The sequence below is a fragment of the Hypanus sabinus genome, chromosome 17 (genome assembly GCF_030144855.1).
Source record: "Hypanus sabinus isolate sHypSab1 chromosome 17, sHypSab1.hap1, whole genome shotgun sequence".
NCBI classification, from domain to species: domain Eukaryota; kingdom Metazoa; phylum Chordata; class Chondrichthyes; order Myliobatiformes; family Dasyatidae; genus Hypanus; species Hypanus sabinus.
This window is the reverse complement of record NC_082722.1, coordinates 85,353,267-85,366,279: the sequence shown is the minus strand read 5'-3', so window position 1 is coordinate 85,366,279 and position 13,013 is coordinate 85,353,267. Positions and strand designations below refer to the sequence as shown.

The following is a 13,013-nucleotide window of genomic DNA, read 5'->3' as shown; positions in this document are numbered from 1 at the left end:
AAGATGCAGCTCGATGACTTTCAAGTTGTTAGGGAAAGTGAAGCAGTAATAGACAGGAGCTACAGGGAGATAGTAACCCCAAGGCTGCAGGAGACAGAGAAATAGGTAACTGTCAGGAGAGAGAAGGGAGAACAGCAGATAGAGGAAAGCACCCCTATGGCGCCCCTTCAACAATAAGTATGCCATTTTGAGTACTGGGGGTGGGGGGGGGAGAAGAGAGACAACAACTTACCTGGGGGAAGCAACATCGGCCATACCTCTGGCACTGAGTCTGTCCCTGTGACTCAGAAAGGTAGGGAACTGATGAGGGTGGCAGCAGTGATTGGGAACTCTACTGTTAGAGGTGGGGGGAGAACAGATATGCAATTCTATGGAAGCATAAAGGAAACATGTCTGGTAGTTTGCCTCCCAGGTGCTAGGGCCCAAGATGTTTCTGAACACACCCACCATATCCAGAAAAAGGAGGCCCTGAAAACAGAATACAGGGAGTTAGGAAGGAAGCTGAGAAACAGGACCTGGAGGGTAGTAAACTCTGGATTGCTGCCTGTGCCATGCAACAGTGAGGATAGGAATAGAAAGAGGTGGCAGATAAATGTGTGGCTAAGATTGGACCGGGGACACAGATTCAAATTTCTGGATAAATTGACCTTTTCTGGGGCAGGACCGCATAAAAGCCAAGGAAAAGGAAGTTGAATGATCGTTAAACTTTTAAAATCTATTAAAAGGCAACTAAAAAAAAGCTATAAAAAAGGAAAAGATGAAATACATGGGCAAACTAACCAATAATATAAAGCAGAATACTAAAAGTTATTTTTCCAGTTATATAAAAAGTAAAGGGAGGTGAGAGTTGATACAGGGACCACTGGAAAAGTATACTTATCAGTAGTATTGGGGTACACAGAAATGGCAGATGAAGTAAATGGGTACTATGCACCTGTCTTCACTGTGGAAGACACAAATAGTGTGCCAGAGTACCATGAGTGTCAGGGAGCAGGAGTGAATGCCATTGCTATTAAAAAGGAAGAAGTGCTAGGCAAACTCAAAGGACTTAAGCATAAATCACCTGGACCAGATGGACTACATCCCAGAATTCTGAGAGAGGTTGCTGAAGAGATCACAGATGCATTAGTCGTGATCTTTCAAGAATCACTGATTCTGGCGTGGTCCTGGAGGACTGGAAAATTGCAAATGTCACTCCACTCTTTAAGAAGGGAGGAAAGAAAGAAAATTATAGGCCAGTTAGTTGGCCTGTAGTTGTACAGTTGACTCTGTAGTTGGAAAAGTACAGGAGCCTATTATTGAGGATGAGGTTTCCAGGAACTTGGAGACGAATGATAAATTAAGTCAGTCAGTATGGTTTCTGAAAAGAGAAGACTTTCCTGGCAAACCAGTTAGAGTTCTTCAAGGAAGTAACAAGCAGGATGGACAAAGGAGAAGCAGTGGAAGACATTTACATGGATTTTCAGAAGGCATTTGATAAGATGCCACACATGAGACTGCTTAACAAGATAAAATCCTACGGCATTATAGGAAAAATACTGGCATGAATATAGGAATGGCTGATAGGCAGAAGGCAGCTTGTGGGAATAAAAGGGGCCTTTTCTGGTTGGCTGCCAGTTATTAGTGGTGTTCCTCAAGGGTCAGCATTGGGACCACTACTTTTCTCATTGCTTGCCAATGATTTAGATAATGGAATTTATGGCTTTGTGGCAAAGTTTGCAGATGATACAAAGATAGGTGCAGGCATAGGTAGAGCTGAGGAAGAAATATGATTGCAACATGACAAATTGGAAGAATGGGTAAAAAAAAAGGGGCAGATAAAATAGCGTTGGGAAATATACGACAATGTATTTTGGTAAAAGGAACAATACTGCAGACTACCAGAGCAGGCGACGGAGTAGCGGGAGACAGAGTAGGACGGCTTTGGCTCGAGAGGCTGAGGATGAGCTTGCTCCCAGTGAGGTAAGGCCGGGTAAGCTCCATTAATTAATCTAATTAGCTTAGGAGTAGGTAATGGAGGCAACAGTTAGGGCAGTTGAGTGCTCTGTTTGCAGTGGGAAGTCAGGGTGAGCACAATTGTCCTAGATGACCACACCTGTAAAAGGTGCATCTAGCTGTAGCTCCTGACAAACCGAGTTAAGGAACTGGAGCTGGCTGAACTTTGTATCATTTGTGAGGCAGAGGCAGAAATAGACAGGAGTTTTAGGGAGATAGTCACCCCTAAAAATCAGGAGACAGGTAGCTGGGTGACTGTCAGGAGAGGGAAGGGGAATAGACAAGAAGAGCATAGCACCCCTGTGGCCGTTCCCATCACTAATAAGTATACCATTTTGGATACTTGGTGGGGACGACCTACCAGGGACGAGTTGCAGTGGTCGCGTCTCTGGCACCAAGACTGGACTCTCAGCTCAGAAGGGAAGGAGGGAAAAGAGGAGAGCAATAGTGATAGGGGATTCAATAGTTAGGGGGACAGATAAGAGGTTCTGTGGAAGAGATCGAGAAACTCAGATGGTCTGTTGCCTCCCTGGTGCCAGGGACCGTGATATCTTGGATTAGTTCTCCGTGTTCTCAAGAGGGTGAGCAGCCAGACGTCGTGGTCCATGTAGGGACCAATAACGTGGATAGGAAGAAGGAGGATGTCCTGCAAAGAGAGTTTAGGGAGATAGATGCAAAGTTGTAGGGCAAGACCTGCAGGGTTGCAATCTCAGGATTGCTATCCGCGCCACGTGCTAGTGAGGCTAGAAATAGGAAGGTAATGCAGCCAAATATGTGGTTAAGGAGTTGGTGCAGGAGGGAGGGCTTCTTGTTTCTGGACAATTGGGCCTCATTCCGACGGGACAGAATGAGCCTGAACTGAAGGGGGACTAATATCCTTGCGGGAAGATTTGCTAGTGCTGCTCTGGGGAGTTTAAACTAGATTTGCAGGGGGAGGGGAACCAGTGTTAGAGCAGATAGTGAGGTGGAGGAGGATAAAGGTCATGCGAGAACTGCAAGTATAGTGCATGGAGTAAAGCCAGATCTAACATATAGAGAGGCTTTGAGGAAAGAGAAGCAGAATAAAGGGTGTAAGGGTAGTAAGGTAGAAGGGCTAAAGTGCATATACTTCAATGCAAGCAGCATCAGGAACAAAAGGTGATGAACTAAGAGCTTGGATACAAACATGGAATTATGATGTAGTAGCCATTCCAGAGACTTGGCTGGCACCAGGTCAGGAATGGATTCTCAATATTCCTGGATTTCAGTGCTTTAAAAGGGATAGAGAGGCGGGGGGAAGGGGAGGAGGGGTGGCATTACTGGACAGGGATACTATTACAGCTACAGAAAGGGTGGGTAATGTAGCAAGATCCTGTTTTGAGTCAGTATGGGTGGAAGTCAGGAACAGAAAGGGAGCAGTTACTCTATTGGGAGCATTCTATAGGCCCCCTATAGCAGCAAAGATACCGAGCAGCAGATTGGGAGGCAGATTTTGGAAAGGTACAAAAATAACAAGGTTGTTATCATGGGTGACTTTAACTTCCCTAATATTGATTGGCACCTGATTGGTTCCAATAGCTTAGATGGGGCAGAGATTGTTAAGTGCATCCAGGACGGATTCCTGTCACGGTATGTTGACAGGCCGACTGAGGGAATGCTATACTAGATCTAGTATTAGGTAATGAACCAGGTCAGGTCACAGATCTCTCAGTGGGTGAGCATCTGGGGAACAGTGACCACCACTCCCTGGCCTTTAACATTATCATGGAAAAGGACAGAATCAGAGAGGACAGGAAAATTTTTAAATTGGGAAAGGACAAATCATCATGCTATAAGGCTAGAACTTGCAGGTGTGAATTGGGATGATGTTTTTGCAGGGAAATGTACTATGGACATGTAGTTGATGTTTAGGGATCTCTTGCAGGATGTCTGGCATAAATCTGTTCCGGTGAGGAAGATAAAGAATGGTAGGGTGAAGGAACTACAGGTGACAAGTGAAGTGGAAAATTAGTCAGGTGGACGGCAGCATATATGAGGTTTAGGAAGCAAGGATCAGATGGGGCTATTGAGGAATGTAGGACAGCAAGAAAGGAGCTTAAGAAGGGGCTGAGGAGAGCAAGAAATGGGCATGAGAAGGCGAGTAAGGTAAAGGAAAACCCCAAGGCATTCTTCAATTACGTGAAGAACAAAAGGATGACAGGAGTGAAGGTAGGACCGATTAGAGATAAAGGTGGGAAGATGTGCCTGGAGGCTGTGGAAGTGAGCGAGGTCCTCAATAAATACTTCTCTTCGGTATACACCAATGAGAGTGACCTTGATGATGGTGAGGACAATATGAGTGAGGTTGAAGCTCTGGAGCATGTTGATATTAAGGGAGAGGAGGTGTTACAGTTGTTAAAATACATTAGGACAGCTTAGTCCCCAGGGCCTGACGGAATATTCCCTCAGCTGCTCCATGAGTCGAGGGAGGAGATTGCTGAGCCTCTGGTTAGGATCTTTGTGTCCTCGTTGTCCACGGGAATGGTACCGGAGGATTGGAGGGAGGCGAATGTTTCCCCTTGTTCAAAAAAGGTAGTAGGGATAGTCCGGGTAATTATAGACCAGTAAGCCTTACATCTATGGTAGGAAAGCTGTTGGAAAAGATTCTTAGAGATAGAATCTATGGGCATTTAGAGAATCATGGTCGGATCAGGGTCAGTCAGCATGGCTTTGTGAAGGGCAGATCGTCTCTAACAAGCCTGATAGAGTTCTTTGAGATGGTGTCCAGGCATATAGATAAGGGTAGTGCAGAGGATGTGATCTACATGGATTTTAGGAAGACATCTGATAAGGTTCCACACGATAGGCTTATTCAGACAGTCAGAAGGCATGGGATCCAGGGAAGTTTGGCCAGGTGGATTCAGAAATGGCTTGCAAAGAGCTGCGATGGAGGGAGCATATTTGGATTGGAGGGTTGTGACTAGTGGTGTCCCACAAGGATTGGTTCTGGGACCCCTACTTTTCCTGATTTTTATTAACGTCCTGGATGTGGGGGTTATAAGGGTGGGTTTGCAAGTTTGCAGATGACACAAAGGTTGGTGGTGTTGTGGATAGTGCAAAGGATTGTTGAAGATTGCAGAGAGACATTGATAGGATGCAGGAGAGGGCTGAGAAGTGGCAGATGGAGTTCAACCAGGAGAAGTGGGAGGTGGTACACTTTGGAAGGACAAACTCCAAGACAGAGTACAAAGTAAATGGCGGGATACTTGGGAGTGTGGAGGAAGCGGGATCTGGGGGTACATATCCACAGATCCCTGAAAGTTGCCTCACAGGTAGGTAGGGTAGTTAAGTAACCTTATGGGGTGTTAGCTTTCAGAAGTCAAGGGATAGAGTTAAAGAGTCACAAGGTAATGATGCAACTCTTTCAAATTCTGGTTTTAGGCCACAGTGTCCAGTTCTGGTTGCCTCACCGTAGGAAGGACGTGGAAGCTTTGGAAAGGGTACAGAGGAGATTTGCCAGGATCTACCTGGTTTGGAGAGTATGCATTATGATCAGAGATTAAGGGAGCTAGGGCTTTACTCTTTGGAGAGGAGGATGATGAGAGTAGACATGATAGAGGTATACAAGATATTTAGAGGAATAGATAGAGTAGACAGCCAGCACCTCTTCCCCAGGGCACCACTGCTCAATACAAGAGGCCATGGCTTTCAGGTAAGGGTGGGAAGTTCAAAGGGGATATTAGAGGAAGGTTTTTTACTCAGAGAGTGATTGGTGCGTGGAATGCACTGCCTGAGTCTGTGGTGGAGGCAGATACACTAGTGAAATTTAAGAGACAACTAGACGGGTATATGGAGGAATTTAAGGAGGGGGGATATATGGGAGGCAGGGTTTAAGTGTGGCACAACATTGTGGGCTGAAGGGCCTGTACTGTGCCGTACTATTCTATGTTCTATGTTCTATTATCTAAATGGGGAGAAAATTCAAACATCAGAGGTACAAAGGGATTTGAGAGTCCTCATGCAAAATGCCCTGAAGGTTAATTTACAGGTTGAGTCTGCAGTAAAGTAGGCAAATGCAGTATCAGCATTTATTTCAAGGGGATTAGAATTTAAAAGTAAGGTGATAATGCGGAGACTTTATAAGACACTAGTCAGACTGCACTTGGGAGTATTGTTAACAGTTTTGGGTCCCATATAAGACACTAGTCAGACTGCACTTGGGAGTATTGTTAACAGTTTTGGGTCCCATATCTTAGAAAGGATGTATTGTCATTGGAGAGAGTCCCGAGGAGGTTCACAAGGATGATTCTGGGAATGAAGGTGCAACCCAGGTTAATTAAACCCAAAGATGCAATGTTAGAAAGCTCCACCTATGGAGGGATGAAAAAGGAGGTTTACAGATTTTTTTTAGAAAAAAAGAATTTGAAAAAAAACAGTACGTCAGAGTATGCATATTGAGTGACGCAGGCGCCGACAAGGAGAGAAATGCAGCAATGATTAGAAGCTGAAGACATGAACTGTTAAGCGTGGAATTAGTAGTGAGTATCTTTGCCCTACTAATTTGAAAACCTCAGGGTGAAACCCCTGGAGGAGAGACAACTGCAATAAAAGATTCATTGAAGCTATGGCTATAACATGCAACAGCTATAACGAGACAGTATCAGTACAGATGAGTGTCCAAGATCTGTGTAGTCAGGAATTAGTTCTGAAAAAATCATACCAAGGGATTTGGTCAAGTTTTTTGTACAAGTCTGTGAATTGACTTGCCGTAGATGATCAACCATTTCATTCCAATGAACCAAGAAAGAAGATGGCAAGCTACCCAAGATTCGACGAACCAGCACGGGAACGAAATGTGTAATGATGCAGAGGATTTAATACTGTTGGATTACTTTCATTCGGAGAACCTGAATTTGATTTTCTGCAAGAACTGATCATTTTTGCAAAGACTGAATGAGATTTACTTTGTTTAAAGGTTGTGATGTTGAACTGTCGCAAAAGGAGTTAAAGTGCATATATAATTTTTGAATTTGAATTTAAACTTGTAAATATGCTGCCTGGAACTGAAACTGAAGTTAACTATAATACTTAAGAATCAATCTAATTAGCGAGAGAAATTAGAATAATAAAGGAATCTCACTGATTCTAATTAAAAAGGAATTTGATTTAGTTCATGATCTAAGGTTTGGAACCTAAACAGAAAGTTGGAATTTTGAATTATTCTTGCTCATGTAAATATTTTGAACATAGTTTTTTTTCTTATAAACAAATCTTATCTCCAGAAGTTCTGCATACCTTGACATTGTTTTATCCCCCCTTGTTCAATCCCTTCCCACTTATGTTCATGATACTTCACACGCTTTGAATTTTTTCAATGATTTTAATTTCCCTGGCCTCCTCCACCTTATTTTCTCCATGGACATCCAGTCCCTATATATCTCCATACCCCACCAGGAAGGTCTCAAAGCACTCCGCTTCTTTTTGGATTCCAGACCTAACCAATTCCCCTCTACCACCACTCTCCTCCATCTAGCGGAATTAGTCCTTACTCTCAATAATTTCTCCTTTGGCTCCTCCCATTTCCTCCAAAGATGTAGCCATAGGTACCAGCATGGGTCCCAGTTAGGCCTGCCTTTTTGTTGGCTTTGTGGAACAGTCCATGTTCCAAGCCTATACAGGTATCCGTCCCCCTCTTTTTCTTCGCTACATCGACGACTGCATTGGCGCTGCCTTCTGCACGCATGCTGAGCTCGTTGACTTCATTAACTTTGCCTCCAAATTTCACCCTGCCCTCAGCTTTGCCTGGTCCATTTCTGACACCTCCCTCCCCTTTCTTGATCTTTCTGTCTCCATCTCTGGAGACAGCTTTTCTACTGATATCTACTATAAGCCTACAGATTCTCACAGCTACCTGGACTAATCCTCTTCCCACCCTACCTCTTGCAAAAATGCTATCCCCTTCTCTCAATTCCTCTGTCTCTGCTGCATCTGCTCTCAGGATGAGGCGTTTCATTCCAGGATGAAGGCGATGTTTTCCTTTTTTAAACAAAGGGGCCTCCCTTCTTCCACCATCAACTCTGCTCTCAAACGCATCTCTCCCATTTCCCGCACATCTGCCCTCACCCCATCCGCCTACCACCCCACTCGGGATAGGGTTCCGCTTGTCCTCACCTACCACCCCATCAGCCTCCGGGTCCTACGTATAATTCTCCGTAACTTCCACCACCTCCAACTGGATTCCACTACCAAGCACATCTTTCTCCCCCCCCCCCCCACTTCTGCTTTCCACAGGAATCGCTCCCTACTTGACTCCCTTGTCCATTCATTCCCCCCCATCCCTTCCCACCGATCTCCCTCCTGGAACTTATCCTTGCAAGCAGAACAAATTCTACACCTGCCCTTACACTTCCTCCCTCACCACCATTCAGGGCCCCAGACAGTCCTTCCAGGTGAGGCGACACTTCACCTATGAGTTGGCTGGTGTGGTATACTGCATCCTGGTGTGGCCTTTTATATATTGGTGAGACCCGACACAGACTGGGAGACCGTTTCGCTGAACACCTATGCTCTGTCTGCCAGAGAAAGCAGGATCTCCCAGTGGCCACACATTTTAATTCCACGTCCTATTCTGATATGTCTATCCATGGCCTCCTCTACTGTCAAGATGAAGCCACACTCAGGTTGGAGAAACAACACCTTATATACCGGCTGGGTAGCCTCCAACCTGATGGCATGAACATTGACTTCTCTAACTTCTGTTAATGTCCCTCCTCCCCTCCTTACCCCATCCCTGATATATTTAGTTTTTTTCCCCTCCCTTTTTTTTCTTTCTCTCTCTGCCCATCACTCTGCCTGTTCTCCATCTCCCTCTGGTGCTCCCCTCCCCCTTTCTTCCTCCCTAGGCCTCCCATCCCATGATCCTTTCCCTTTTCCAGCTCTGTATCCCTTTTGCCAATCACCTTTCTGGCTCTCAGTTCCACCCCACCCCCTTTGGGCTTCTCCTATCATTTCGCATTTTCCCCTCCCCCTCCTACTTTCAATCTCTTACTATCTTTCCTTTCAGTTAGTCCTGACAAAGGGTCAATGTCAACAATGCTTCTCTCTATAGATGCTGCCTGGCCTGCTGGGTTCCACCAGCATTTTGTGTGTGTTGCTTGAATTTCCAGCATCTGCAGATTTCCTCGTGTTATCTCCAGAAGTGTATGGTTTCTATTCACTGCCTCCTTGCAATATCTATTAGCTTCTGATGGCCTACTAGCACCTAATGTAGTACTACATAATTTGATCTTCTCAAAGGAAGTGGCAACTAGTTACGTGATAAGATTGGTGCTACACAGCAGTTACAAAGGGGTTAATATATGAGGAGCGTTTGGCAGCTTTGGGCCTGTACTCGCTGGAATTTAGAAGAATGTGGGAGAATCTCATTGAAACTTACTAAAGGTTGAAAGGACTAGATAAGGTGGATATGGGGAGAGGATTTTCCTCTGGTGGGGGTATCCAGAACCAGAGGATGCAGCCTCAAAATTGAGAGGCAACCTTTTAGATCTGAGGTGAGGAGGAAGTTTTTTTTTAGCCAGAGAGTGGTGAATCTGCGGAATACTCTGCCACAGACTGTGGTGGAAGCCAAGTCCGTGGGTATATTCAAAGCAGAAGTTGATAACTTTCTGGTTGGTCATGGCATCAAAGGACATGGCAAGAAGACAGGGTTATAGAGTTGAGTGGGATCCAGGATCACCCATGATGGAATGTCAGGGCAGACTTGATGAGCTGAATGGCCTAATTCTGCTCCTATGTGTTTCGATCTTAAGGAGAGGGGAATCATGGTTGGGAGCAGGTAAAGAGGGAGGGGAGAGAGTGGTAAGTACCAGTGACATTCTGTATTGATCAATAAACCAAGTGCATGGAATCAAATGACCTTGCCTGATGTCTCCGCCCTACGCCATCACCCGCTACTGGCACTCCTCTGCCAGATGTTCCATACTCCTTCTGCGGTGTTCCCAACTTCCTTTGCTCCTGGCTAACTTATAAACATGCTCTGCACTCCATGTTAACAAATACAGTACCATGCTGAAGTCGAACAATATATTTGTGCCCAAGACTTTTGCAGAGTACTATATGACAAATGAGAGTGGTTAATATGAATTGTTGGAAGCAAAGCAGAGCAGACCAGTAACAGAGAGAGAACTGGTTCACTCACCTCATTCACAGTCAATGACATCACATCACACTTGGTGACAGGATGTGTTTTCAGCAGAGTTCCAGTCTTCCAATCCCAGAACTGTATTTTCCCCAATGAGTCTGCACTTACAATAGTGTAATCACTCAGAAAACTGATGCTCCATACCACACATTTTTTATTGTAATAAACTTTATCACCTCGATCCACACGAATATGGTGTGTGCAGTGACCTGCAGAGAACAAATGATGATATCACTACCAGACACAGGGTTATTATCACTATTTTTTTTAAAACGCGAAATGAGTTGTGTTGTGGCAATGGAAGACATAAAAATTACTACACATTGCAAGAGAGATAAATCATGTGGACCTTCTGTAATCCAGCACTATTGGGACCTGAGGAGTGCCGGATTAGTGAAAATGCTGAATTACAGAAGGATCATCTTAAGCAATAGCTAACCACCTCATCATTGCTTTAAAACATCATGTAAATTAGTACAAGTTAGGTAATAATGAAACAGAAATATTAAATGAGTAGCAAGTGAAATTATGAACGTCCGACTTATGGACAACTCATACTTATGAACCGAGGAAGGAGAATGCTGTCGGCCATTTTACATCATCGCCGATGACACTGTGTTCAGTGTTTAACTTTGCATTTGGCTTAAAATTTTCTTAGTAAGGTTCACCCTGACACCGCGACCCCCCCCCCCCCCCCCGCCGGTTTCCGTCGGCTGGTGGCACAGTGAGATCAGCACCGGGCTGGAGAACCGGGTTGATGTCAAACCAGTGACTCCTGTACCAGTACCATCCGTGCCAAGTTGATATCGAGCTCACAACTCGACCTCGTAAAAAAAACACTGCCACCTCCAGTTTAAATTCCCACGCGGAATATTGTGGATGATTAAATACGCAAACCCAGCACAGCCCCCACTTGTCTGATTCAGCCTGTCTCAGTGCAGTGGTCGTTAGGACCCAGTAGAGGTTGGGACTCGACGCCCGCAGTGTTTCTGTTCCGCTGACGGTGTGTGGTGATCCTTAAGACCCAACGGACCTCGGGAGCCGGCGGAGGTCGGGACCCGACGCCTGCAGTGTTTCTGTTCCATTGTCAGGAAAGTGATCATGATTGAAAATAAAGTGGAAATAATAAAGTGTTTGGAAAGAGATGAAACACCATCGGTCATCAGAAAAGCGTTAGGCTACAGTCGGTCAACGATCGGAACAATTTTAAAGGATAACGGATAAAGTGAGAATAATGGAGCATTTGCAAGGCTCTGCCCCAATGAAAACTACAATTATTACTAAGCAACGTAGTGATTTAATTATTGGAATACATACGTTTCTTAAGTGCTTTATATGCATAGAAAGGTAAAATATATACTATATACTAAGATAAACATTTGACTGATGCTAAATAATACCGGATGTACTTATTCCGACGTACGTACAAATCCAACTTAAATACAGACTCAGGAATGGAACTCGTACGTAACCCGGGGACTGCCTGTATACTGTACAGGCACAGATAAAATAAAGGGTACAGGTAAATGTACAGGAATTATACACAACAGCTGAGCACTTCTGCTTCTAAAGTGAGATGCTTGCTATACCCTCAGGCAAAGTTACATATCTGCAAATGTGGGGTTGTCAGGATCATCAACATCTTCATCTTGAAAAATAAGTGAAGCATCAGGAACTGGTGCTGAAACTGGCGCAACAGTATCTTCAAACACTGTTGATGTTGGTGGCAGTACATATGGGTGAGCAGAAGCAGAAGTCGGAGAAAGGAGGTCTTCTATACACACACTTCATGCGACTGCCAGGCGGCCGGGGATTCGGCACTGAGCTCTGCCTTCTTCACTCGCAGTTACTGAGGGAATCCTCATTAGTTTCTTTTCCTCCACTTAGTAATATGCTTAAATTCAGTGGGTCACCATGTCTGATCTGAGGTCATAGGCAGAAGAGAACGGAGAGCTGGTTGAGTGATGCCGGAGGGCAGTGCGTGACTACCGGCAGGTAGACGAGAAGGTGGACCAGCCAGCCCATTGCGCACCAGCTCCCCCACCACTGGTGGGTGAGACGGGTGGATGCTGAGCGGCCACACCTCACACAAGTGATGTTAATAAATGCAGGAAAACAAGCAGGAATCGCCTGTCTGTGCTTACAAGAGCGCGCCAACACATGAACAGATCTAGCACAACCAAAATAATGCGTAGCAGATTAGTACTGTGGCCCGGGAAATTTGAAATTACAGTTGCCCGGAAAATTTAAAATCAGTGCTGGATTATCGAAGGAACCAGATTACAGGTAGTCGGATTAGTGAAGGTCAACTGCATTGCAAAAAAAAAACATGGACTATTCAGAAATCTAATGGTGGTGGGGAAGAAGCTGTTCCTGAACTGTTCAGTGTGTGTCTACAGGCTCCTGTACCTTCTCCCTGATGAAAGCAACAAGATGAGGGCCTGCCACAGTTCGCAGGCCCAATCAGTGGCAGGAGCAGAGCACAGCAATGAGGGTTCTCGCAGGTCGGTGATGCTGGTTTAAAACGCTTCATGAGCATTCAGGTTCATTCCAGTGGACCAATCAGCAGTGGGTGCAGAGCACAGTGATTTACAAAAGGGACAATCGGGCTGGCCAGTGCTGAGAGTAGCAGTGTCAGGCATTTGCTCAAATAGGTCCTCTGCTCAGAAGAGGTACTGGCTCTGGGCAAGTTTTTCCTGAAGGTTCCCTTTTTTTCCTCCTCTGCATGAAGTGCATCCAGCTGCAGCTCCTTGAAGACCATGTTAGGTATCTGGAGCAGAGCTGGATGACCTTTGGCTTCTACAGCAGAGTAAGGAGATTATCGATCAGAATTGCTACGAAATAGTCACTCCAAAGATGT

General features: G+C 45.1%; 1 protein-coding gene across 1 annotated transcript in view; it reads right to left on the bottom strand.

The window, feature by feature from the left end:
• The window catches only part of utp4 (UTP4 small subunit processome component), a 77,957-nt gene that overhangs the window by 44,906 nt on the left and 20,038 nt on the right, over window positions 1-13,013 (bottom strand). The window contains exon 5 of the mRNA XM_059993390.1: window positions 10,151-10,362. Within this exon, the coding sequence (XP_059849373.1) occupies window positions 10,151-10,362 (212 nt within the window). The remainder of the gene's footprint in view (window positions 1-10,150; window positions 10,363-13,013) is intronic.